Raw genomic sequence first — 26,243 nt, 5'->3', positions numbered from 1 at the left:
GGCCTAGGGCTGGCTGAGGCCAGAGCCTCCCCACGTGTGCAGGGAAGCCCTGGGTCAAAGTCTCAGCACTGGAATCTGAGCATAGGTTTGTCTATGGCAAGAGAGAAGCACAGATGAAGCACATGCTTTGCTCCTGCACCTGTCCCATACCTTCGCACTCCAGAACTGATTCTTGGCAGCCCGGTAAGGTGACAGTGAGTGGACAGAGGTGACCACAGAATGAGGACTTGCCAGGAGGGTCTACCGAGGCCGGCAGTGGGAGCCAGGGGCCCTGCCAGGGTAGAGGTGGGGCTGGGGCAAACCTGCTTCTTCATGGGGAACACCATTCTTGTGGACTCCTGTGCCTCTGTCAATGTTTCTTGTTTCACAGCATGCTGGGGATAGGTCCTGGGTAATCAGATATTAGCCCTGCTTGTTTCAGAAAAGGCTGATGCCTGGGTGCTGTGCTGAGGTTAGGGCCCGCCTGGGTGGGGCTCCTGCAAATCTCTTCACCACAGCTGTCTGCTGGGCAGACCGTTTCCTACCCCGAGACCGGGCTCACTGCGCAGGCACCAGATGTGGCTCGTAGCTCCCTCTCTGCCGGGCCAGACCCTGAAATGCTCACCTCCACAGTGGCTGCTCATCTCAGATTTTAGTAGCAGGAACCCACAATTCCAAAGGTCGCCTCATTGAGAAATGCCATACTCAAAGCCAGACACGTCTATCTGGCAACTCCAGAAATCACATCAAGAAAGAGGCAAAGTGAAAATAGGCCACAGCCTCCTTGTACAGAAGACTGAGGAAGTTCCAGGCCCCCTCTCACGGAAGCAAGGGCTCAACAAATATTTGGCTTTGTGTCCACCCTTCTCAGGCTGCCAGAGTGATTATCTCAAAGGCAAATCTGATTGTGCAGCTTTCTCACTCAAAGACCTTGGATGAGTTCCTGCTGCCATTCGACACAGGCCTCCAAACTCTTTTTTAGTGATGTGAAACTCTTCAAACCAACTCTTAGAATCCCAAGATCAAATGCAGGCAAAAGTGGTGAATTTTACCACCTGTTTGTAAGTCTGGGTTTATAACATGACCGTACATCACCCAGAACGCAGGCTAGACAAATCAGGGGTCTCCGGTGCGTCAGGATTCCGCCGATATCCCGAGAGCTAACCTGGGGCTGGGGCAATGTTCTGTGGCTGCCGTGCTTTCCTCTCATAGGCCAGCTTAAAACATCCGGCTTTCAGGGCCACATTCTCCAGGGCACAGCAGGGAGCTCACAGTAGCTCAAGACCTGGCCCAGCCTCCAACCCCAGCCTTGGAGCCGTCAGAGCCATCAGTGCAGTCTTGGCTGAGCGGACACCCCCTTCCCTTCTTCCAAGGCTTCAGAAGCCACCTATCTCCAGATCCCACTCCAAAGGAGCCTTCCACCCACAGAGACCCCACCCAGAAGGAGCTGTGTGTGAGGCACTGAACCCAGAAGGAGCTGTGTGTGAGGCACTGAATGAAACCTCTTTCAGATGGCTTATCTCACGGTACTCTCAACGTGTGTCTCCGTTACGGGACTGTGGGCATCTTGGGGGATGGGCGCGCCTCATTCATTCCTCACCCGCCACTGTGCGTAAGACACCTGCACACGGAAAGTCCTCAATTTGTCTCTCTGAAAGGGTGAATGAATCAAGGAACTGGGGATGTTTTCAAATAGAATTTGCTGCTTTGGGGAACTGGGAAAAATTCAGGCTTTTCATCAGTGTTACCAGAGTTGGTATGCCGGCTGTAATGCTGAAAAGTCAGAAGTAAACAAATTCCCTGGGACCCAAGGCATGCGCTTCATCTCATTGGCTTCTTACAAGGATTGGGTGCAAGTGCTGTAGGAAAGATGTTTCCAGGAACATGGGAGCAAAGCCCAGGTCTGCATCTTCTCTGAAAAACTAGCCTGTTGTTTCCCAAACACACAGCAAAATAGCCTGATATTTCAGAGCGGAAGGGGAGGTTGGTTACGAACGGTATCGCCATGAGCCGCAAACGAATGGAAGAAATTCCAGGTTAGCAAAATGTAAATTTCATTCCATACAAAAAACCCTTAGTACATAGCTCAGAAAACAGCCAAGAGGCCCGTGATCATCTCGGTTCAGGAAATGCTAGGCTGCTGGAGACAGGCTTTTGTTTAACCTCATAAACATCTAACAAACAGGGAAGACATCAACTTGATTATTATTTCTCTCCTTTTAAACATCATCACTCCTTTTTTTTTTTTAATTCTTATTTTGAGGATAGGGTCTTGTACTCTCTCCCAGACTGGAGTGCAGTGATACAATCTTGACTCACTGCAGCCTCAACCTCCTGGGCTCAAGCGATCCTCTCACCTCAGCTTCCCAAGTAGCTGGGACCAATAGGTACATGCCACCATGCCCAGCTAATAGTTTGAATTTTTTTTTTTTGTAGTGATGGGGTCTCACAGTGTTGCCCAGGCTGGTCTTGAACTCCCGGGCTCAAGCAATTGGCCTGCCTCGGTCTCCCAAGGTGCTGGGATGAGAGGCCTGAGCCACCATGCCCGGCCACCGCCGCTCCCTTACCCAGGATGATGCCGTTGGGCTCCTCCGGAGGTTGCCACACAATCCGCACGGAGGTGAGTCTCACTTCGGGGAATACGAGCCTCACTGGTGGGCCTGGAGCTGAAGGGAAAACCACAGGGATTCAGATGTCAAGACAATGTTCCTTAGGTGCGTGACAGGTTCCACAGGACTCTGAGGGTCAGCTGGGTGCACGAACTACCACAGGCTACAGTGTCATGGGTTTAGAACCCTCTAAAGTTTTGGACTGATGACTTTGGAACCTCACCGGTAGTGTGGCTCCTTAAGAATCTTGAGCAAACACTTCCTTTAAACCCTGCCCATCTGCTTTCCAAGACTCAAAAGCAGGGCTCATGAACTATGCCAGGAAGAGCGTGAGTGTGACCAGCCTACCAGGACACAAGTAGACCAGTCACTAAATGACTCTGACAGCAAACATCAGGTTGAGAGGAAGGATTTCCCTCATCTGAGCTCCGATTCCCTTACTGGGTTTGATGTCTGCAAAGCAGGTGGTAGATAAGGCGGCCTGAAGTTCCTCCCAACTGTAACGGAGGTTAGAATTTCTGATGGAAGAACACGTTTATCCTCAATCATTTTTCTCGTAGGCATGCCACCTCTCTCCTGCATCATCCTAGATAATTAAGAGTTGATGTGCACAAATGCATATAATAATTCTTGTGTGTGGTTCGGTGCGCCAATAATTCAAAAAGCAGTTAGGTGTGGTGGAACTGCTGAATAATAGGGTCGTAGCCCTCATAAAATACATTTACTTAAACGAACAGGCAAGTAAGTGTGTGGCCAATATGAGAGCTTCTTGTTGGAATTAATAACTGATTGATTCCCAGGTAAGAGGCAATGGGCATGAAACAATCAATGTGAAAATAAAAGGATGCATGTTCGTCATTCTGGGCTGCTGACTTCTGTCCCCGGCTATGAAGCTGGGAATGGTATTTTAAATTTTGAATGTGTGTTATGACGCCTAGTTTGCGGTGAAATAAATGTTTGAAGGAGGCCACCAGGCTCGCAACCAGGACTAAGTCACAGATACGCAAACACTGACTTCAGTCTTAAGTAGCGTTGCTCCCCTGAGCCCTCTCCTGGGCTGTTTACGGGGATTACGCTGGAATGCAGAGGAGGAAAGGCAGGTCTATGGGAGCGCTGTGGGAGGGGAAGCGGCAGCATTCCAGGACTCACCAGTGCCTGCTTCAGGAGGGAACAGTGGCCTTGGGCCTGCTGTTACAGTTTCTAATATGCCCCTTTTTACTTTCATCTGGGGAACCTGGAATACACTGGAGCTGGAAAGAGTTTTGAAAGGAAGCAACATCCACATTCCTTTTCCCTCCTGGATCCTCCTCTAGCCTGAGATCCTGTGTCAGGGGAGGATGGACAAAGCCTTCTGCAGGGTTCCTGTCTCTCCCTGAGGCGAGGCAAGGATGGGGGCGGTGCTCTCTGAGCAACGTGGAGACAGCGCTTTCCACTCAGCAGTTAAGAGGATTTTCGGGCTCATTTAGTTACTCAGCAAAGATGCTTAAGAAAACCTATGGTTATTTCACTTCTTCAGCCACTCTGATCCCCATAGAGGGTGTTTTTTTGGCAATGGGGGAGATCAGTACTTCTCCCCCTGATGTATTCATTACAGTCTGTCTAATAGTGAAAATGTAGAGACGCTAACCTTTACATGTTTGACATCTGCAAAGTGGGAAAACATATTTACCGATGATTTAGAGTTCCATGAAAACAAAGCTGGCAAGGCGTGCTTGTTATTCAGGTCTGGAAACGCAGGGAGCTGGGGACCCTGAGCCGTCAAACATGGGGCTTTCTACAACTTCTAATTACCTCCCACAATGCAAACAGTGAGACCGGGGCAGTACTGAGAATTAAGGCACGAGGTCCACTGTGGATTTTTTAAACTATAGTAGTCCCCTCTTATCTGCAGTTTCAGGCATCCCCTGGGGGTCCTGGGATATGTTGCTGGATAAGGGGGCACTACACTAGATACGTGAAGCCCCCGCCAAGAGGAGCGTCCACAGCTCGCATCCACAGCTTAGCCCGGCCCCCAGCCTTTCCTGCTCTCCCCAGCGCTGCCCATGGCAGAGTTACGAGGGAAACTCTGCCCAGGTTCATAATTAGGCTGTAAAAATCCACTCCAGGCTGAAATTGGCCATAGAAGTGCTCAGCGACTGAAAAACAATTTTGCTTTGTTTCCCTCAACTGCAAAAGAAAGTGGTTTGAAAATTAAGTTAAAAGCGACAATTCAAATTGTTTGCATTGGAGAGGCCAACCTGGGAGGCAGCAAGGCTCCCGAAGGCGCGAACCCTGGACCTACCATCGTCTTTGGTGCGCTCCAGGATGAGGGGCGTGCTGGGGACCCCGTTCCCGATGCGGGTGAACGCCAGCACCTGGAGCTCGTAGAGCACGAACTTGCGCAGGCCTGCCAGCAGGGCCGACTGCGTGTAGTTCCCTCGCACGGTGTGGCTCCTGGGCTCGGGATCCAGGTCTTTGGCCCGGAACAGGATCTGTGGCATCGACACAATGTGAGGGTTATAAGGAGGAGGGTGCCAAGAGGGACCGCCATGGCACGGGGCAGGCCACCTTCGTGAATCAAGGCCCAGCCAACTGTGCTTTCTCCCTGAGGATGGCTGTGGGCAGGGCTTGTGGATCTCATTTGTCCACGCTGGCGTTTGGGAAGGAAGGCGGTGGTGAAGTGACTGCACTCCAGGGGAGTCTGAGTTAGTGCCCATACCTTGGCGCGCCTGCTGCCTGGTCGTGATCTGCAAGATCGGAGGCCCCACTGCAGCCGTGCCAACCACAGCCACTAACACAGACTCGATTATGAACTCAGTCACATTCTGCTTCCTGCCACAGGAGCCAGCAGCCCCCTGGGTTTCCCAGCCATGGAAGCTGGGTTCCTGCCACAGAAGACCTGCTATCCTCACACAACCGGGAGCTCCGGCCTCCTTGGGCCATCTGCAGTTGTGCAGGCTGTAGGCACCCCACCCCAAGCTGCTCTCCTCCAGGGCACCCCACCCCAAGCTGCTCTACTCCAGAGCACCCCACCCCAAGCTGCTCTCCTCCAGGGCACCCCACCCCAAGCTGCTCTACTCCAGAGCACCCTACCCCAAGCTGCTCTGCTCCAGGGCACCCCACCCCAAGCTGCTCTGCTCCAAGGCATCCCACCTCAAGCTGCTCTGCTCCAGGGCACCCCACCCCAAGCTGCTCTGCTCCAGGGCACCCCACCCCAAGCTGCTCTCCTCCAGGGCATCCCATCCCAATCTGCTCTCCTCCAGGGCACCCCACCCCAAGCTGCTCTGCTCCAGGGCACCTCACCCCAAGCTGCTCTGCTCCAGGGCCTCCTGCTAAGTCTTCACTCAACGCCCACCCTCTCGGAACTGCTCCCTGAGATCAGGGACATGGAAGGCCATAAAGGATAGCATCACCAGGGAGCCGTTTGAAAATAGCACAGCAAGCACGTTTCTCTGGGCCCCAGGAATGTGGTGTGGAGTTTTGGTCACTGAACCCCCTCAACGGGACTGCCATGTGTCACAGAGCCAGCAGGGCGCGCTTAGAACGCCCGGGGAAGGGGGAAGACACAGGAGAGCAGGCTGGGGAAACAAAGAATAGGGATGTGAAGTATGGAAAGGTGGAGGAGGCACGCTCAAAACCCAGGCAGCAGCACTGAGACAAGCATGGCCTTGCTGGCCGGGTCCAGAAAAGCTCATTCTGATGCTTGGCATTGCTGAGCCAAGGAGCAGACGGGGAGACAGAGCCTGTCGCCCCTGAGTAATGGAATGAGGAACAGAACAGGGTTTTAAAGGGTTGGGGTGGATGTATGGAAGGTGGAACCCAGAAATGGCTCCCCCAAGAAGCTGGGACAGATTCAACCCTTCCAGTGGATGCCATTGCTAGGACCATGACGACACACATAGAAACACACACACAGCGATCCACCTCGCCCAGCCCTTCACACCAGCAAGGCGTGCTGTGTAAAAGACCCACTGAATTCTCACACTAACTCCAGGACAAAGCTACCATCATTATTCCCGTTTTACAAGCGGGGAGACACAGGCACGGGTTTCAGTAACTGGCCCACGACACCGAGGCCCCGAGGTCAGGTCCACTCCGGCTGCGCTTTTCTTCTGGCACCCTGTTTTGGCGTTTGTGGTGTGGTTATACCGACGCCTAATTCCCAGACTGCAATGAGGCTTAGATAAGACAACTGGATGTCCTAATAAAAGTCACAAACTGGCCGGCACTGCAGATCTGCTGAAGAAGAGGAAGCTTGCTGCTTTGGGGGAATGGCACGTGGTCGCATTTCCCCAGCCCATTCTTTAAGCAAAGGGAGGTCATCCCATCACGCACCTTGTAGCCCAGTATGAGCCCATTCTGGTCCTGTTCCGGCACGGAAGCCCATGTCAGTAAAATCTGTGTCGAGCTGACAGCCTCAGCTGACACGTTCTCAGGGGCGGCTGAAGGAACTGCAAAGAACCAATGAAGTAGATTGGCATCCAAAGTCCAGAGTATCTACGTACAAAGATCCAGCTTTCACCCAAATAATCTAGTTGTCCTTGAAATAGCAATGTATTCTGAGCATTTTGTAGTGATCAGATTAAATCTGCAGGAGTATAACGGACATGTAAATCTCTTTAATATTAGCAACAAATTCCATAAATCCTGGGTACTTAGCAGCTCAATTTTACCTGAGTCCACCCAGCAAGAAAAAAAAAAAAAGATGCTTGGTCTGTTTGCTGTATTAACTTGTGGAAACTGCAGACTTTTATCTCAAATAGGAAATCCTCACCTTCAGACACATGCCATTTCACTGACAGCTCTAAACCTGGTATTCCGTGATAGAGACAGGAGAGGCTGAAGAGAGGAGGGGACGTGAGGATTTACACAAAAGAAGGGAAAGGGAGAGTAGGTTGACTAGGTGCTTATCCGGTGCCTGTCTGTGCCAACTGCCTTCAGTCACATAATTGCATCTAATCCCACAATGATCCCAATGAAGTAGGTATCATTACCCCTTTTCTACAGATGAGAAAACTAAAGCTGAGAAAATTGCATTGAATCCATTTTAATTAATGCTTCTCTACAAGGAGATGGGCAGCAGAGGCCAGCCATGTCATTCTTGACCCATGTACATGTAAGATAATTTCCTTTTCTTCTTTCCTTTTTTTTTTTTTTTTTTTTGAGACTAGAGTGCAGTGGTGCGATCTCGGTTCACTGCAACTTCCGCCTCCTGGGGGCAAGCCATTCTCCTGCCTCAGCCTCCCAAGTAGCTGGGATTACACACATGCGCCACCACGCCTGGCTGATTTTTGTATTTTTAGTAGAGATGGGGTTTTACCATGTTGGCCAGGCTGGTCTCGAATGCCTGACCTCAAGTGATCTGTCTGCCTCGGCCTCCCAGAATGCTGGGATTACAGGCGTGAGCCACCGTGCCCGGCCCACATGTAAGATCATTTTCTTATACTGGAGCCGGGGATGCTGCTCCGATCACCTGTGCCTCAGTTGTCCCATTTGTGAAAGGCTAAGGCTGGCCTACCTTCCTTCCTTAGAGTCTTCTCACTCTCCCCTCCTGGTGGCCAGCAGTTGTTGGTCAGCAGGTGATCAATAGCTAGTTGTTTTGAAGAAAGTGAAAGGAGGATGCTATGACCAGTCCTAGCCTATAGAGTGAGAATGAAAGCAAACACTGAGGTGCCTGGTAGGGCGCTGGAACACAGAGGTGAGTGGAAGCATCTGTTCCCTTCTCTTTTGCAAGACTTCCTAGGGTTTCAAGAACAGCAGGAGGCACGCATGCACCAAGAATAGCAGGAGCACTCGTGAGGGCTTCCTCTGCTCTTTCATAGACCCACTCATCCATCCATCCATCCATCCATCCATCCATCCATCCATCCATCCATAAATCGATTGATCCATCTATCTATCCATCCATCCATCCATCCATGCATTCACCCATCCATCCATCCATCCATCACCCATCCATCCGTCTATTCATCCATCCATCCATTCACCCATCCATCCATTCACTCATCCATCATCCATCCATCCATCCACCCATCATCCATCCATTCACCCATCCATCCATTCACTCATCCATTCATCATCCTTCCATCCATCCATCACCCATCCATCACCCATCCATCCATCTATTCATCCATCCATCCATTCACCCATCCATCCATTCACTCATCCATCCATCATCCATCCATCCACCAATCACCCATCCATCCATCCATCCATCACCCATCCGTCTATTCATCCATCCATCCATTCACCCATCTATCATCCATCCATCCACCCATCATCCATCCATTCACCCATCCATCCATTCACTCCTCTATCCATCATTCATCCATCCACCCATCAGCCATCCATCCATCCATCACCCATCCATCTATCTATTCATCCATCCATCTATTTACCCATCCATCCATTCACTCATCCATCATCCATTCATCCATGGATCCACTCATCACCCATCCATCCATCCATCCATCCATTCATCCATTCACCCATCCATCATCCATCCATTCATCCACCCATCATCCATCCATCCATCCATCTAATCATTCATCCATCCATTCACTCATCCATCCATCATCCATCCAGCCATCTACCCATCCATACATCCAACCATCCACTCATCACGCATCCATCCATCCATCCATCCATCCATCCACCCACCCATCTATCCATCCACTCATTCATTCATTTACCATCCATCTATCCATCCATCCGTCCATCCATCCATTCACCCATCATGTATCCATCCATCCATTCACACATCCATTACTTCAGACATTCAGACTTCCTCATTACACGGAGACTGAGAGGGTAGCACTGTTAGTTAGTCTGAAGACAGAAAGTAACATGGTGGGGGGGTTGCACAATAATGCAACCTGTGACATTTGATTGCAAGATTGTCTATATGACGGTAGTTTGATCTTTGTTATGGATTGAACTGTGTGCCCCCTGAATCCTTATTTTGTGATCCCAACCTCCGGTACCTCAGAAGGTGACCTTATTTGGAGACACAATTGTTGCAGATGTAACTAGTTAAGATGCAGTCATACCGCATAGGGTGGGCCCCTGATCCAATATGACTAGTGTCCATATAAGGAATTTGTACACAGACACACACACAGGGAGAGTGCCTTGGGAGGAGACAGACACACACAGGGAGAACTCCGTGGGGATGTGGGAGGGAGGCTTCCCGAGCCACGGAACCACCAGGTGCTGGAGTGGGGCCGAAGACAGATCCTTCCCAAGTCTTCAGGGGGATCACGGCCCTGCCGACACCTCCAGCTCAGATTCCACCTTCCAGAATGGTGACAGAATACATTTTTGTCATTTAAGCCACCCCGTTTGGGGTATTCTGCTACGACACGAACACAGTCTTTAAGACAATGCCAGGGTTCGTGTGCATCCTAGAAGAGCTGTTCTCATGCTGTGTGGGAAGCTTCTCCCCTCACCACTACAAACCAGTGTTTCCCTAAACAAGGGAGGGGCAAGAAAGGGCGGCCCCATAGCAGGCCACAGCCTAACAAGGCCAGTGGCTGAGGATGACTAAGCCTCATGCCTGCCCCCAGGAAGGGGCCCGTTCCCTGGTGCTGAGAGCCCTGGGAGGAAGCATCTCTCCCTCCTCTTCTCTCCCTACCACCTTCCCTGCATGGACATTAGATCGGCTGCTGAGTGTCAGTCAGTGAATGTGTCCACAAAATAGAAAAACCCTAGTTATGCCTGTCACTATAAAACCACTGTGAGCCCCCTTCTATTTTTGGAGGGAGATAATGCCAGCCAGTCCAATCTTCCCAAATATGTCAGTTGAGAGTCCTTCATTCAGTTACTCAGTGCTTCAATGAAATAGTATCAATTTATTAGAGCAGAGAGGTGTCACACAAGAGGTGTGTCACGGAAACATACTTGCAATGTTAAGTTTGCTCAGTTCTCCAAAGAGGAAGGGGGCTTGTCACAGAAGCAGCCCCGAGTCCCCATTGTCTTCCAGCTGTGGCTCCACCCGGCTCGCTCGTGCTCCCTGGGCCTGCACGGAGCTCCCACGGGGTGTCTTAAATGCCACCATGGCTGTTACCAGGAAATGGCTTGCACATTGCTCATTTTATACAAAAGTTGAATAAACTGAGACCTTGAATCAACTATGAGCTAAAGGGGGCACTAACATTAAAAAAAAAAAATGTAAACCTACAACGTATCCGAATTTATTTAGAATAAGGTAAGAACACCAAATACTGTATGCCCAAGATGTTGGTACCAGGTTCTAAAACCTCTGTCCCTGTCTGTAAAAAGGCCATTGTCACAGCAACACAAATGGTCCACTTCTGTAATCCTTAACCGCTTCCTGTGGGTCACTCTTTGAAACTGTAAGTGCCCAATTCTCCCTACAGACCTACAAATCACGGCTGTTTTTCTAAGATGTGGTGGGATGAGCACGTGTTTACTGGAGAGCCAACCCTGTCCTTGGAGAATGAGGGCAACTTGGGGATTGCAGCAATTTGGACACTGACTGGGCTTTGAACGCGGCTGAATTTCTCACACAGAGACAGGGAGGTGAGGTGGCTAAAGTGGAGAAGATGGCAGAGTTCAGGATGGAAATTTCAGCGCATTTAAATCCTACCAGGACAAGATCTGCCATGAAGTTGCAAGTTTTCAAGAACTGAAAAAGAAACCTCTTACCCATCATCTATTTTGAAGTAGATTTAACTCCCTTTCCAACCTGACATCTTACGTTTTGAGATGTTCTTGGGAATTCCCCTTTCATTAAAAACAAAGCCATTCCATGGCTTCTTTTCCCCTTCATTTTTTTCTCTCCCCTCTGTAGCATTTCACACTACGCAGCTCGCTGTTCCTCCTCATGTGGTTTCTCTTGGTTTTGAAGGCCTCATTTATCCTTAGAATATATCATAATATATCATGTCACAGAACCTGTTAAACTGCACTTCAAAACTGTAAACTTCATTGAAATGTGGCTTCGAGCATTCTGCTCTGTGTTCCCTGCATGTTTTCAGCACTCTTGCCCACTGGACCATTCCTGAGCTCCCAGGAGCTGCTATTTCCATTGAGGGGAGACTTATTTCAGACAAAGTGCCGTGGTTTTATTCTCTCTCCAATCCCTCTCCCTCTCCATTGGGTCCACTCCACCATTCCGCCCTGGCAACCCCTTCACCTCCCCATCTCCTCCCTGCCTCCCCCCATTTAAAAAAAACCCTGAGTTTTCTGCTGGGGAGGGTAAGTGTCAGATGTTAGTAGGGCCAAGGAAGGCACAAAGTCAAAACTGCTGCACCTGGGAGGGCCTTGCCAGTCACAGGTGGGGAGATTCCCAGAGAAGAAGGCTGTGAAATCTCCATTCTGATGAGCTAAACACAAGGTGGGGGAGCTGAAGTCCTGCAGCATCTGGGCCCCTGAGATTCCGCATGTGGAAGGAGGGACAGAGACAGAGCACCAGCACCAACCAGAGGAGAGAGTGGTCCAAGAGGGGTCCCTGGGAGCTAGTTATTCCAGCATTCAACATGTCCAGAATCTGAATCATCCACATCTTGAAATGAAGATCAATAACCCAATTATAAAATTTTTGATGGAAACACATGAACCAAAACTTTTTTTCCCAGAGTGATATGTGTTGCACCAAAGTTTCTAATTAAACAGAAATTCAACTAAAAACTAAAAAATACCTTTCTGTAAGCTATAACCCTCAAAATAAGAAAAAAATGTAATAACTGACAAAACACAGCTTCAGTTGCAAGAACAATTCCTACTCTTGATCAAAATCTTCCCAACAAGTGAACAGAACATGAACTATGAACAGAAAAACAGTGAGGCTGACACAGTGGATTCTGCAAGGGCTCTATGTGATTTCCCTCTAGCCATATATATCAGTCCATTTTCACACTGTGATAAATAAATACCCAAGACTGGGTAATTTATAAAGGAAAGAAGTTTAACTGACTCACAGTTATGCATGTCTGGGAAGGCTTCAGGAAACACAATCATGGCGGAAGGTGAAGGGGAAGCAAGGAACTTCTTCACATGCCAGCAGAAGAGAGAAGAGAGGGCAAAGGAGGAAGAGCCCCTTATAAAACCATCAGATCTTGTGAGAACTCACTCACTATCATGAGAACAGCATGGGGGAAATTGTCTCCATGATCCAATCACCTCCACCAGGTCCCTCCTTTGACATGTGGAGATTACAGTTTGAGATGAGATTTGGGTGGGGACACAGAGCCAAACCATATCACCATACATGCTACAATCAGCTAGGACAAAGGTAAATCCACTTGCTTTTTTTGATACAAAATCTATATCTCAATATTAATTAAAACATAGCAGTGTCTACAAAAATAAACAACATTGCTAGAGAAAGTCTCCTCAGGGTTCTTGAGTAAAAGATGATATAAGATTGTCTGAAAAGAACAAAGTCAGAAGAAAAAAAACCTGGAATACATTTACACATAAAATATTATCCTCTGCATTCTCTTGACTCTATAAGATAGGTTTCCAACAGCTGGAAATGTTAAAAAAAGAAAGAAAAAAAGAGAGAGAGAGTTTCAAATCAGCAGTTTTGCCATAGGTTTCCTTTTTTTTTAAAGAGGGTTCTTGGCCAGGTGTGGTGGCTCATGCCTGTAATCCCAGCACCTTGGGAAACCAAGGTGGGCAGATCACTTGAGGTCAGGAGTTCAAGACCAGCCTGGCCAACATAGTGAAACCCCATCTCTACTAAAAATACAAAATTAGCTGGTCATGGTGGCGGGCACCTGTAATCCCAGCTACTTGGGAGGCTAAGGCAGGAGAATCACTTGTACCCAGGAGGCAGAGGTTGCAGTGAGCCAAGATCATGCCACTGCACTCCAGCCCAGGTGACAGAGTGAGATTCATCTCAAAAAAAAAAAAAAAAAAGAGTGTTATTCAAAAAATTTTCAAAATGATATTTCTAGTTTGATTAAATTGTCTCCATTTTTATATAGCATTTACTTTGCTGTTTTCTGGATAAAATCCTGGAAGATTAGTTCAGCTGGGTATAAAATTTGAGACTGACAGTTATTTGCTTTTAGCTCCTTCAAGATTACCATCTCATTGTCTTCTGGCCTCTGTTGTTCCTGAGTAGTTACCTCAGTCAAATAGTCTTGCCTTTGTGATTATCTGCCTTTCACTCCAACTGTTTTTAAGATTTTCTCTTAGGCATTTTACAGTTGTACCAAATACATTTTGATATGAATTCAGTTTTATTTACTCCACTCAGGATTGGTGTTTCTTCAGTCTTGTAAATAACGCTTTCCATCAACCCTGGACTTTCTCAGCTATTATCTCTGTGTATTTTGTAACTCTCATTTTCTTCCTCTTTCCCTTTTGAGTCCTATTAGCTATCTGGTAGATCTCATTCTGTTCTTTATGTCTTTTAATCTACTTTCAATCTTCTGTCTTTATGTTGTTTTAAGAGTTATTTATTCAAATCTAGCTTCTAATTTGGTAATTCTCTTTTTGGCAGTGTCTAAACTGCTTTCATTTTCAATGATTGTGTCCCATTTATTTTTTCTAAAAAAAAACTGCTTTAAGAAACGGTACCTTAATCTTTACTTAAAATTTTAATGCTTTATTTAAGACTTTAATAATTTTAAATGTAGTTATTGTATATTTTCTCTCAGACTTGTATGTATTTTAATGTAATCGAAGCCCTCTATCTTTCTCTTTCTCTCTTTTTAAAGCTGGTCATTTTTACTCATGGCAAATTATTGCCTGTGTGCTTGACAATTGTGATTCATCTTTAAAAAGACTTGATTTTCATTTTGGATAATTTGGTTTTGGCAATATCTCTCCCGAGAGGAATCATTTTTACCTCTGTTGGTTGCCCAGATGGTCTGGCCTGAAACCATATTTCTTTAGTTTTTTGTGTGTTTTCTTTTTGTTTTATTTTTGGAGGAGAGTAAAATCCTTTATTGGGGTATGATATGTAACTATTTCAGGAAGAGTTGATCACTGTTTTCCCTGAGGGTAAGAAGATATTATACACAGATCTTCCTGGCTTTCCAACCATAGGCAAAGTGTACAATCTATGAGCCATACTTACTATTTTTTTTTAGAGACAGGGTCTTGCTCTGTCACTCAGGCTGGAGTGCAGGGGTGTGATCATAGCTCACGGCAGGCTCAACCTCCTGGACTGAAGCAGTCCTCCTGTTTCAGCCTCCCAATAGCTGGGACTACAGGCATGTGCCACCATGCCTGGCTAATTTTCTGTAGTTTTTGTTTTTATTTTGTAGAGATGGGGTCTCACTATGTTGCCCAGGCTGGTATCAAGCTCCTGGTAACCCTCCTGCCTCCGCCTCCCAAAGTGTTGGGATTACAGGTATGAATCACAGCCCCCAGCCTATACTTATTTTAATAACATTTTATCTGTATAAAATTAATCTCAGGAAGGCTAAGCTTTTTTTTTTTGAAAGCCTTATTGTGAGATGATTAATATATCATACATTCCTCTAAATTGTACAATTCAACTTTTTTTTAGTGAATTCAGAGTTGCGTAACCATCATCACGATGAACTTTGGAATATCTCATTATCCCCCAAAGCAGCTCTGTTTTCATCATCAATCATTTCTCATTCCTCTCAAATGCTGTCCCCTAGTCTAGGAAACCATGAATTTACTTTCTGCCTCTCTAGATTTGCCTGTTCTAGATGTTTCCTACAAATAGAATCATACAATATGTGGTCTCTTGTGCCTGGTCTCTTTCACTTAGCCTAATGTTTTCAAGGTTCCTCCACACTGTAGCATGTATCAGAATTCCATTCCTTTTTATTGCTGAATCATCCACTGAATGCACAGACCACATTTTATTTATCCATTTGTCCACTGAGGGATATTTTGGTTGTTTCCACTTTTTGGCTACTGTGAATAAAGTTGCTATGAACAATTTATGTGCAAGATTTTGTGTAGACATATGTTTTCTGTTCTCTTGGGTACATACCTAGGAGTAGAGTTGCTTTGTCGCATGGTGACTCCCTGCTCAACCCTTTGAGGAATGCCAACTGTTTTCCAACGTTTCTGAATCATTTAATATTCCTACCAGCAATGTACAAGGGTTCCAGTTTCTCCGTGCCCACCAATACCTGTTATTGTCCAGCTTTTCTTATTTTAGCCATCTTATTTTAGAGTGTGAAGTGATATCTCGTTACAGCTTACATTTGCATTTCCCTAACAGTTCACGATGTTGAACATCTTTTCATGTGCTTGCTGGCCATTTGTAAATCTCCTTGGGAGAAATGTCTATGCCGATCCTTTGCCCAGTTTTTAATTGGGTCATTTGTCTTTTTGTTGTGAAGTTGTAAGAGGTCTTTATATATTCTGGACATAAATCCCTCATGAGATACATAATTTGCAAATATTTTCTTCCATTTGGGGAGTTTTTTTCATTTCCTTTATGACATTCTTTGAAGCATAAAGGTTTTCATTCTGATGAGATCTAATGTATCTACTTTTTCTTTAGTTGCTTGTGCTTTTGGTTTCTGGAACCAAATGTTACATTAATTTCTGTTCTGGGAGTTCCCAGGCCATTCATATAATACAAATTCAAAACCCAGTCCTGAGTGGGGCACAGGACACAGACTGACTTTTCATTCTCTACTCAGAGTCCAGGTAGACATACAGTCAAACCTCTGCAGGCAGAGTTTCAGCCTCTCCTAGGAAGGAGGGTAAGGCCTTCAAGAGCCGTGTCTCAAGTGCAGGAGTTTAGGCCCTAACTCTCCCCTTACACAGATTCAAAGCTGACTCTCTTGTTCCTGCAAGTTCGTCAAATCCTAGGTCCTGAAACCACCAGGAAAGGTCCAGCCCAATCCCCACCCCACCCAGGACAGCTGCAGCACCAGCCCAACACTTCCTGCTGAACTCTTCCTGGTTCCTGTTACGCCTCTGACACCTGAGGATTTCCCTGTTTTTCTTATGAATGCATTGATGAATTTATTTATTTACTTATTTTTTTGAGGCACAGTCCCACTCTGTTGGCCAGGCTGGAGTGTGGCACAATCACAGCTCACTGCAGCCTCAAACTCCCAGGCCCAAGCCATCTTCCCACCTCAGCCTCCCAAGTAGCTATGACTACAGGTGTATGTCACCACACCTGGCTAATTTTTGTATTTTTTGTAAAGATGGGGTCTCACTATGTTGCCTAGACTGAACTCCTGGACTCCAGCAATCCTCCAGACTCAGCTTCCCAAAGTGCTGGGATTATAGGTGTGGGTTACTGTGTCTGGCCAATACATTTAAGATTTCAGAAAGTTATATTTTATCTATAATTTTTTGTTGGTTATAGCAGAAGTTTTAATTTTGAATAAATATTTTCTTGGCCTGCCTTTTCCTGGATTTAGAACTGTCCCTCTGAACTTCTCAAGTTCTCTTCTTTGTCACAAAGATTCATATAGTGAAGATAACAGAGGTTTTCGAAATCCACGTGACCACAATCCCAGGCTGTGTGTTGGTGCGTCTCCACCTTTCCTTTGGAACGTAATGAAAGCTGCAGTCTGAAGGAGAGCCAAGGGACACCGGGCCCAACCCTACTGCTTGGGCAGTTCCCTCCTGAAACACTGGTCCTCTCAAAAGCATACTGGTTATCACCATGGCTGCTCTTCCAGGGCTCTCATTGGTGGGCTCCAGGGTTCACGCCACGCCCTGAGAGCATTCCCACTCGGCCATGGTTCCGCTTCTCCCTGCTACTGCTTAAGAGTCCTCCCGTCTACCCTCACCTCCTGCACTCCGAGAAGAGTAGGAAGAAATAAAGCCACAAAGTGGCACAGGAGCTTTTGCTTGCCGCTGGTGACTGACAGTGGACCAGCGTTGAGGAAACCCAGGGGGTTGTGTGCGATGCAAACCAGTGTGCATTACAGCAAAACCTACAAGGGTGGCAGCAGGTTCAGATCTGTCACTGGTGGGAACTGGGGAATGAACAAGAAAGGATGAGAGGAGCCTTTATCCAGAGCTTCCCAGGCCCTTCCATGCCATGGCACACAGAGCGGGTGGCACCTGCAGATACACTGGGCATATGCTGGTGCCCTTGGTGTGCCAGGTGCTGCTGGGCCCAAGCCCAGGGTACAGACTCCTCACCCCAGCCTGGCCCCCTTGAGGGTAGAAGGGTGGTGTTGGGCACACCTGCACCCATCGCAGCACCTGGCATGGATAAGATCAGGAAGAGGTGAGGGGCTGGCACTGCCTGGGGCTCCAGGGTCCCTTTCCTTATTGCTGTGAGCTGATCTGCATCCTCCCTCCAGCCGTCCTCAGAGGCCGCCCTCCCACCTCGGCACCACCTTCCATGTTTCCCTCTTCATCTTTGGAGCAAACAGGCCAGGCCCGGGAGCCCTGGGCCCCCCAAGTGTCTATGCTTTCCTCCCTTTTAAACTCCTCCGTCCTGAGGATGGCGGTCCCCCCCATAGCCGCCTCCAGCCATGCCAACAGGCCCTGTGCCCCCGTGTCCTCCGCCTCCTCCCGCTGACCGTGCGAGGTTTTTCTCTGATACCCAACATGCACTTGGCTTCCTAGCTCATCTTTCTGTCCATTTCCCATCAAAGTCACTCTGAGTTCCAACTGTGTCTCCTGTGGCAGTTTCCAGCATCTAGCAAGTTAATTAATTTTTCTATTGAAAACAACAGCACGGGGACTGTCTCTTTACATGGCGTTGTAGCACAGGGACAGAAGCAGGGAGGCTCTGGGTGGGGGACAGGGTAGGCCCCAGGGCATTTCCAAGGACTGCGGGGTGGAAACAGCTGTAGGCAGGCCCTGGCCACCTCTTGACTCCCCAGCTTCAAGGCGATTCTGTCCCCTCGGAGCGCCAAGGAAAGGAGGTGGGCTCAGGAGCTGTCTCCAGGAAACAGCCATGTCTATGACAGCAAAAACAATGGAACCGAATATTCTCATTAACGCAGAGAGTCAGAGAAGAGAAGGAAAAGAGAGTGAATAAGAGGGTTTGAATCAATAAGCAAAATGGATCTAGGCTCCCTGGGAGAAGAAGTGGGGGAGTCTTGTCCTTTTCCTCTGGCCACCGACCCAGTTCACCATCTCAACCCTTCATACCTCCTCTTCATCCCATGTCTGGACAAAGTCAGGAATTTAAGTCATATTTGTAATTTAAGTCATATTTCCTTTTCCTCTGGCCACCGACCCAGTTCACCATCTCAACCCTTCATACTGCCTCTTCATCCCACGTCTGGACAAAGTCAGGACTTTAAGTCATATTTCTAACAGCCTAGGTTAGTCCAGAATGAACAGCCCCTCCGCAATCAAGCACATGCTGTGACTCTCATCCAAGAAGCGTGGGGCAGAGATGCAGCTGGTTCATTCCTTCTTCAGACAGAACCTCACTAATTCAGATCAGACTGAAGGGACTGGGGTCAGGTGACGGTGAGTCCTTCATGAGTGTTAATTGTCATCCTTCCCTTGGGTTTCTAAAAATTCAAGGGGGGCAAGAAAAGCTCCTCTGACCCACCGTTGGCTGGTGGAAGTTAGTCCGCAAAGCCTAGAAGATTAGGCGGCTACTTTCAGCATTAGCACAGTGCAGCAGAGGTCTACTCAAGGTCGGCCAAAAACACGTCTCCATTTCTTCCTGGCAACTGGCAGAGCCCCATGACTGAGACGAACAGTGACGTTCCACTCCTGAACAGGTTTGAAGAGGCCCATTCTTCGCCTTCTTTTCCCTGCTGGCAGCTGGGTGCAGATGGAGATTATTCCCACAGAACAGTAGAGCCTGGGTCCCTGAATCACCTCATGGAAAAGAGCGACCCACCAAATAGAAACACCCACCTTAGACCACAATATGAGTGAGAAATAAACTCCTATTATGTCCAAGCAATTAAACTTTTAGAGGTCTATTTATTACCACAGGCTAGATTACTTAATCTACTACCTCTATTAATTTGTGACAAGAAGGTCCTGAATACCTTGTATTTTAAAGATTCCCCATAGGATCTTTACACATTCTTGCTTTTCATCATTGGTAGTGAAAATTATCCCTCATTTAGAAAATAGTAATGTGAGTCGAGCCCCTGTTGGAAATCATCACCAGTTTCCAATGAATGGCTTGGGGCCCTAATGAAATCAGGTGGAAATTCCTGCCGAGTCTGGCCTGACACAGGATTAGGAAAGCTCCAAGACAGACACAAGTGGGACAGGCCAATGAGACACCACTAGCCTGGGATCTGGAGGCTCAGGGGCCCTCAGCCCCATCTCTAATGTGGTGTCTGCAGGACGGGAATCGCCTTCCCCTTACCTGACTCCCGCGTCCGGCCCCGCACCACCTCGCTCCACGGCCCGGCCCCGACGGCGTTGAAGGCCTGCATCTGGAGCTCGTATTCCATCCATTCCTCCAGCTCCTCGATGGTGAATTCCCTCTCCAGCCGGTCACTGACGACTTGGGCCAGTGCTGAAGACTGGAGGTCTGAGCGCCAGTACTTAATTCTGTAGCCCACGGACTCAGGGTTCCCGTTGTACTGAGAATCTGGCAGGGGCTAGGAAGGAACAAGGGGCCGTGATGAGTTGACATCTCAGAACTGCCACCCTCACAGGTCTTAAGGGATGGGCCTGTCCTGTGAGGCCAACTCCATGGAGGAGGCATTCCTGGGAGAAACAGTCTTAGAAGCATCTACTTTATTTTTCCCTGAAACTTTTCTTCTGTGAATTAAATGAAACCATGTCAGTAACTTTGGCTGCATATAATTTCTTTTAATACATTTTGGCTTAATTTTGTGGGCAAATGTTCTGATTAAATATCAGGCTGGCTCTCTTACAAATACTGAGTATTGGTTCCATGTTGACCTAGCTTAAGGACTTAGAGATCCGGTGTGAGGCACCACCAGCTTTCCTGCCCCAAGGAATATTCCTCAGTTCCAAGAAGAGAGTGAGTAATGCTACTAATTAATCAGATCTCCTGGGCTGGCCTAAGATCCAACACTAATTGTAAAATGCAATACTTTTTGGTTTGACGATGAGATTAGTTTTGACTAGGACAAAGGCGTGACCAAGAAACTCCTAAGCCCTGGATTAGTGTGTGCCGTGGCTAATCCAGGACCCGTGTGCCTCCAGCCTCCCTTCTCACCCCCACTCACCACCCAGCGAAGCCGCAGGCTGGTCTCACTGGCAGTCCGGACCGTGACGCTGGTTGGAGCCACATCGGGTGGGGCCTGCAGGGTCTGGATGACCCGGGAAGACTGACTGTAGGGGCTCGGCCCGACAATGTTCACTTGCTTCATTCGAAATCTAAAGGCAAAACCACTGATGAGACTTATGGCCAAGCAAAGGTAAGAAGGAAAAGAATGAAACCACAAAGGCCCTGACCGTTTCTCAAGGGAGGGCTCAGATAGGTGTCTACCCATACATAAAGGCTATTGCTCAAGGACACCCTCCTTTCACCTGGTTTCATTAAAACTGCAAACTGTGGCCAGGTGCAGTGGCTTACACTTGTAATCCTAGCACTTACGGAGGCCAAGGTGGGAGGTGGCGGGGGATCACCTGAGGTCAAGAGTTCCAGATCAGCCTGGCCAAAATGGCGAAATCTCGTCTCTATTAAAAATACCAAAATTAGCCGGGCATGGTGGCGGGCACCTGTAATCACAGCTACTTAAGAGGCTGATGCAGGAGAATCGCTTGAACCGGGGAAGGAGAGGTTGCAGTGAACCAAGATCATGCCACTGCACTCCAGCCTGGGTGACAGAGCGACACTCTGCCTCAAAAAAAAAAAAAAAAAAAAAAAAAAAAGCAAATTGCATATGTGGCCTTTTCCCCCTAGAAGCCTTCAAAGAAAGGTACAGGTACATCAACTGCAACTCAACAATTTTAAAATTTTAAACTTCCAAGTGAAATGTAGTTGGATGGATTGGGTGTCCAGAAATCAATGTTATTAGTTGCCCTGATTCAAGTTTAGGAAAACCTCAAGGAGTTAAGGTGCAAGTAGCTATGGGACTGAATTAGAATGTCAAGATGTTACTAGCAAATGGCAGTTTTGAAGTCTAGCCTTTTAAATGACCCAAACGGCACCCTGAACCTCTTTTTCTGTTGGTTCAGGAGAAGAACGAGGGGTGAAAGGAAAATATCTTGAACCCCAAATCACTAAGCTAAAAGGAAAATCAAGCTGGAAACTGCCTGGGGCAAACCTGCTTCTCATTCTCTTCAAAGTCATCCCTCTGGTCACTGAGATAGATGCAGATCTGACGGCCTCCTTTGGAAAGGCTCATCAGAAACTCAGAAGAATGCGACCCTTTGTCTCTCACCTATCTGTGACCTGCAAGCCCCCTCCCCTGCTTGGAGTCCTCCTGCCTTTGCTTCAAGCTGTCCCACCTTTCCAGACTGAACCAATGCACTTCTTGCCTATATTGATTGATGTCTCACATCTCCCTAAAATGTATAAAAGCAAGCTGTGCCCTGATCTCCTTGGGCACATGTTGTCAGGATCTCCTGAGGCTGGGTCACGGGCGCATCCTCAACCTTGGCAGAACAAACTTTCTAAGTTAACTGAGGCCTCTATCAAAGTTTCAGGCTTCACACCGCACTCTGTGATTCCAATCCAATGAGGAACTGTGAGACCTTCAGCAAATCTGACGATCTCCATTTCCTTGACTATAAAATGAGGGTGGAGTTCGATGTTCTCTAAAATCTACAGGAGTGCTTTCAGTTCAGTCTCTTCTTTATCCATACATAAACAATTATTTGAATTCAATTTACATACAATAAAAAAAATCCCAAGTGTGCACATACGCATTTGCTATAGAGGTTCCCCAAATGTACCTGAGTTTCAGACAGGGACACTGATCTCTACTTACAGTTTCTGATCTTTTAAATCATTATATAGCTTCAGTTAATTTCACACGGTAAGTCTTGAATCCCAACAGCTCATTTTAAGCTGAACGTTTTTCTTTAAAAAAAACTGTGTATTGTGTCTTGATTTGTCTGTTGTAAGCTTCTGAAGGATGTTAAAATGAATACAAGATAAACAGCATCTCTCATTAGGCTGTTTTTTTTTTTAAACTCTAACTTTGGTTTTGTTCTGGAAAGAAAAATTCTTCACAAGGATGTAATTCCACCTTTTAGTCCCTGAATTAGTAATTCCTACTCTTCCATTCTCCAATTGTATGAAATGTATCCATCCTGGCAGAACAATGACATTATCAGACTCAACGTCTGGTGATAACTGGAAATTCCATCTCCTTCCAAGGCCTTACGGGAAGTGATCACAGCACTAACAGTTCATGATCACCCTACCCTTTGTTAAGGCCAGGGATTTATTGCCCAGATCAGTTTCAGGGATCAAGAAGCTAAAGGTTAAATGGTATGTTAATTGCTTGATGAGTAAGACTAGCAGCTCCTGGGCCCTGCCTGGGAAGGTGAGCAGAAGAATCTTCCGAGGACGTCTGCTTTGTTTGCACAAGGCATGTTAATAGTCCCAAGAGGCTGTGGAGTTTGGTAAAGTGCCACGTCTCTGCTGCCTGTGGTTCTTGGCTGTTCAGCCTAATATAATAGTGGGCCATTTCTATGGGGTGTTTTGCCAGCTGGTACTGATAGAAGGAGCCTCATGAGTCTAACATCTGCCTATCATTTCCCTTGGAATAACACCCAGCTATGCATCCTGCCTGCTCCTTAAGGCTTTGATGTACTGTTATTGCCGCTTGGAAACATCTCATTTGCATGCATACGACTGGGTTTTACTATTGCCAACAGAAGCCACCTGCCTGGGCTGCCAGCGTTTCCTCCTGTAACAGCTTATTACTGCTGTTCTCACCTGTAGTGAGTGTAGGGCGTGAGGTTTGGGATCTCCAGCGTCTGGGCATCAGGCTCATTCTCCTCTTCATAGAGGGTGACCCACTCCTCCTCGTCGCCAATAGCTCCCACCTGTGCAGAGTGAGACACTGAGATAGGCTAGACGTGCCTTAGGGACTCAGGCTGCCCTGTAGACCTTGTGCACCTGCTGGTACCTAGTGAGCTGGGCAGGGCTGCAAGGTGTCCCCACACCTGGGATGAGTTGAGTCCTGCACAATCCCCTCTCATGCCTTGGAGATACAGGCTCTTGCTACGCCCAACATCAAGTCTGGGTGAGTTTTAGTCAAAAGTTCACAGTCCAGAACTGGGCCACAGAAGGACTGGACCCAAAGGGTGAAACCCCTGGGAACAAACCTCTGAGGACTTGGAGGCCATCAGTGATGGAGGGGACCGTCCATACCATCTCATCCTTCCTCTCTTTGACAAGTGAGGGCTCAGAGAGAGCCTGGAGAGGAAGACTTGGCCGGGACCATGGTGAACAGTGACAGAATGGTGAGCACAGGCTGGGGGTCCAGCTTCTACCCCAACCACACACCAAACAGACGCCATTGCTGGCCCACGGCATAAGGAAGGTCCTTAGGCAGGGAAGGATGAGGCTTCTGCCCTGGAAGCCAGACCAGCAGGCCCAGTCCCCTTAAGATTTAAAGAAACTGCCTCCTGGCAGCGCTGATGAGGGAAGAGCCACTTCCTTCAACAGAGACTCGCCTTTTCCAGGTCTGCTGGTGATGCCTGCAGGGTGCCCTGCAAGTTCCCCAGCTTCTGCCTCTCCCGAGTCTTTGCTCCTGCCCCGTGGTCTGCCCCGTGCTAATTTTACTCCCTGTCTGGGAGCTCCACACCATCAGCCTGCTCGGTAGCATTCCATTTCCCCTAATCTGACCCCAAGCCCCACCTCGCACTCATCCTTGTGCTGTTTTTTTTTTTGAGACGGAGTCTCGCTCTGTTGCCCAGGCTGGAGTGCAGTGGTGCAATCTCAGCTCACTGCAAGTTCTGCCTCCCGGGTTCACGCCATTCTCCTGCCTCAGCCTCCCGAGTAGCTGGGACTACAGGCGCCCGCCACCATGCCCAGCTAATTTTTTGTATTTTTAGTAGAGACGGGGTTTCACCGTGTTAGCCAGGATGGTCTCCATCTCGTGACCTCGTGATCCGCCTGCTTTGGCCTCCCAGAGTGTTGGGATTACAGGCATGAGCCACCGCACCCGGCCTCATCCTTGTGCTTTTAAGAAACCAAAGTGCCAGTGCCGCTTCTACTGCTGCACCAAGCTGACCGTGTCCCTCTCTCCACCCTTGACGGTGCCACACAAGCTGTGCCAGGGAGTCACAGGGGAGACAGCCATGGCCTCGTACCCACCAGGAGAGCCCTGGAGCTCTTCTTTGGAGATCTCTGCACCCCCATCACAAGCACACTCTGGTCTCGTGTGACCCTGTGGCTCTGGGGGACCCAAAGGGACACAGAGAAGGCCAGCTGCAAGCATGGAGAGCATGTCAGGACAAACTGGCTGCTGGAGTGGGATCGGCCTGGGGCCTGGTGCATTTAACGCTTCGTAAGCGGCTTAAATGACAGGATAGGAAACGTGCTCACTAAGTGTGCAGAGGAAACCAAGTTGGCGGGTGGCCAAGTCTTGGGAGGGTGGCAGGAGAATTCAAAACAACCTTGGTCAACTGGAGATATGGATGCAAAGGAGACTGTGTAAGCAGGCGTGCTGGTGGCCTGCTTCCTAGAGAACTTGAAAGGCAAAGCGCAAAACTCTCAGTGCTCTCAGCTGAAAACATCCACACGGTCAGGGGCTCCTCCAAAAGTTACACACAGAGTCACCGCATGAGCCAGCAACTCTGTCCCCAGGCATTGACCCAAGAGAACAGATAACAGGTGTCTTAACAGATACCTGCAGGCACATGCTCCTAGCGCACCAGTCACAACAGCCAAAGCCGTGAACAAGGCAAACGCCCAGCACTGAGTGGATAAACCAAAGGACTCTCTGCACCATGGAGCAGGATTCATCCATAGAAAGGAACAAAGCCTCCACACCTGCTACCAGATGGACGAATCTCAAAACATGATGGATGCAAAGTGAAGGAAGCCTGACCCGAAGTCCCCGCACCACATGATTCCATTTGATGAAATGTCCAGGATCTTTCAATCCATTGAGACAGAATCAGGTTGATGGTTGCCAGGGGATGGGGAGAGGAGAGGATGGGAAGTGACTGCTATTGGGTGTGGGGTCTCTTCGTGGCATGATAAAGACATTTTGGAACTAGACAGACATGGTGGTTGCATGGCACTGGGAATCTATTGAGTTGTGAATGGTACTCTTTAACATGGTTAATTTTACGTGAGGTGAATTTCACTTCAATTAAAAAAAGAAACAGTAAAATGAAGTGTAGAATGACGGGCCAAAAACATTTGGTAGAGAATGAGCTGGAGACCAGCGTACATAATGAACAGCCCCGAAGTCGGCAAAAGCACAGGGCGGTGCCATTAGGAAAAGACTGTGTAGCTGGCACAGCTAGAGGTGAAGGGGGCAAGTCCCCTGGCACCAAAGTGAACCAGTTCTCAGCACTGGGGGTAGCCATCGAAACTCTCCAATCCTCACTTCAGAGACACAGAAAACAAGAGTTAGGTGGATAGATTAAGGTTCCACAGAACACCCATCTCGGAGAAGGGAAGGGTCTAGGCAAACCTGGGGCTGGACTAGCTCTTGAGTCAGACAGGACTGAGGCCTCCCTATGCCCCGTCAGGGCCCGTGGCACCATGGCAGCTGCCTCCCTCCATCGCGTCCGTGAAGAGGGAAGGGACCCAGGGGCAGAATGCTGAGATTGGAGCCATCCAATCCTAATGGGCAAAAAGAGAATTAACTTCAGGATCCGGGGATCTCAGGGTAGCTCACTCAAGTCAGCTCGAAAGCTCTG

General features: G+C 48.1%; 1 protein-coding gene across 6 annotated transcripts in view; it reads right to left on the bottom strand.

The window, feature by feature from the left end:
• Positions 1-26,243, bottom strand: part of SDK1 (sidekick cell adhesion molecule 1) — a 963,824-nt gene that overhangs the window by 132,245 nt on the left and 805,336 nt on the right. For all 6 annotated transcript variants that reach the window (XM_045387966.2, XM_065541579.1, XM_015447042.3 and 3 more), the window contains exons 23-28: positions 23,299-23,408; positions 20,633-20,783; positions 19,798-20,035; positions 6,903-7,018; positions 4,870-5,059; positions 2,547-2,645 (exon numbers count right to left, since the gene is read on the bottom strand). In XM_045387966.2, coding sequence (XP_045243901.2) covers positions 2,547-2,645; positions 4,870-5,059; positions 6,903-7,018; positions 19,798-20,035; positions 20,633-20,783; positions 23,299-23,408 — 904 coding nt within the window. The remainder of the gene's footprint in view (positions 1-2,546; positions 2,646-4,869; positions 5,060-6,902; positions 7,019-19,797; positions 20,036-20,632; positions 20,784-23,298; positions 23,409-26,243) is intronic.

The sequence above is a fragment of the Macaca fascicularis genome, chromosome 3, assembly GCF_037993035.2.
Source record: "Macaca fascicularis isolate 582-1 chromosome 3, T2T-MFA8v1.1".
NCBI lineage: Eukaryota > Metazoa > Chordata > Mammalia > Primates > Cercopithecidae > Macaca > Macaca fascicularis.
This window is presented reverse-complemented; position numbering and strand designations above follow the sequence as displayed.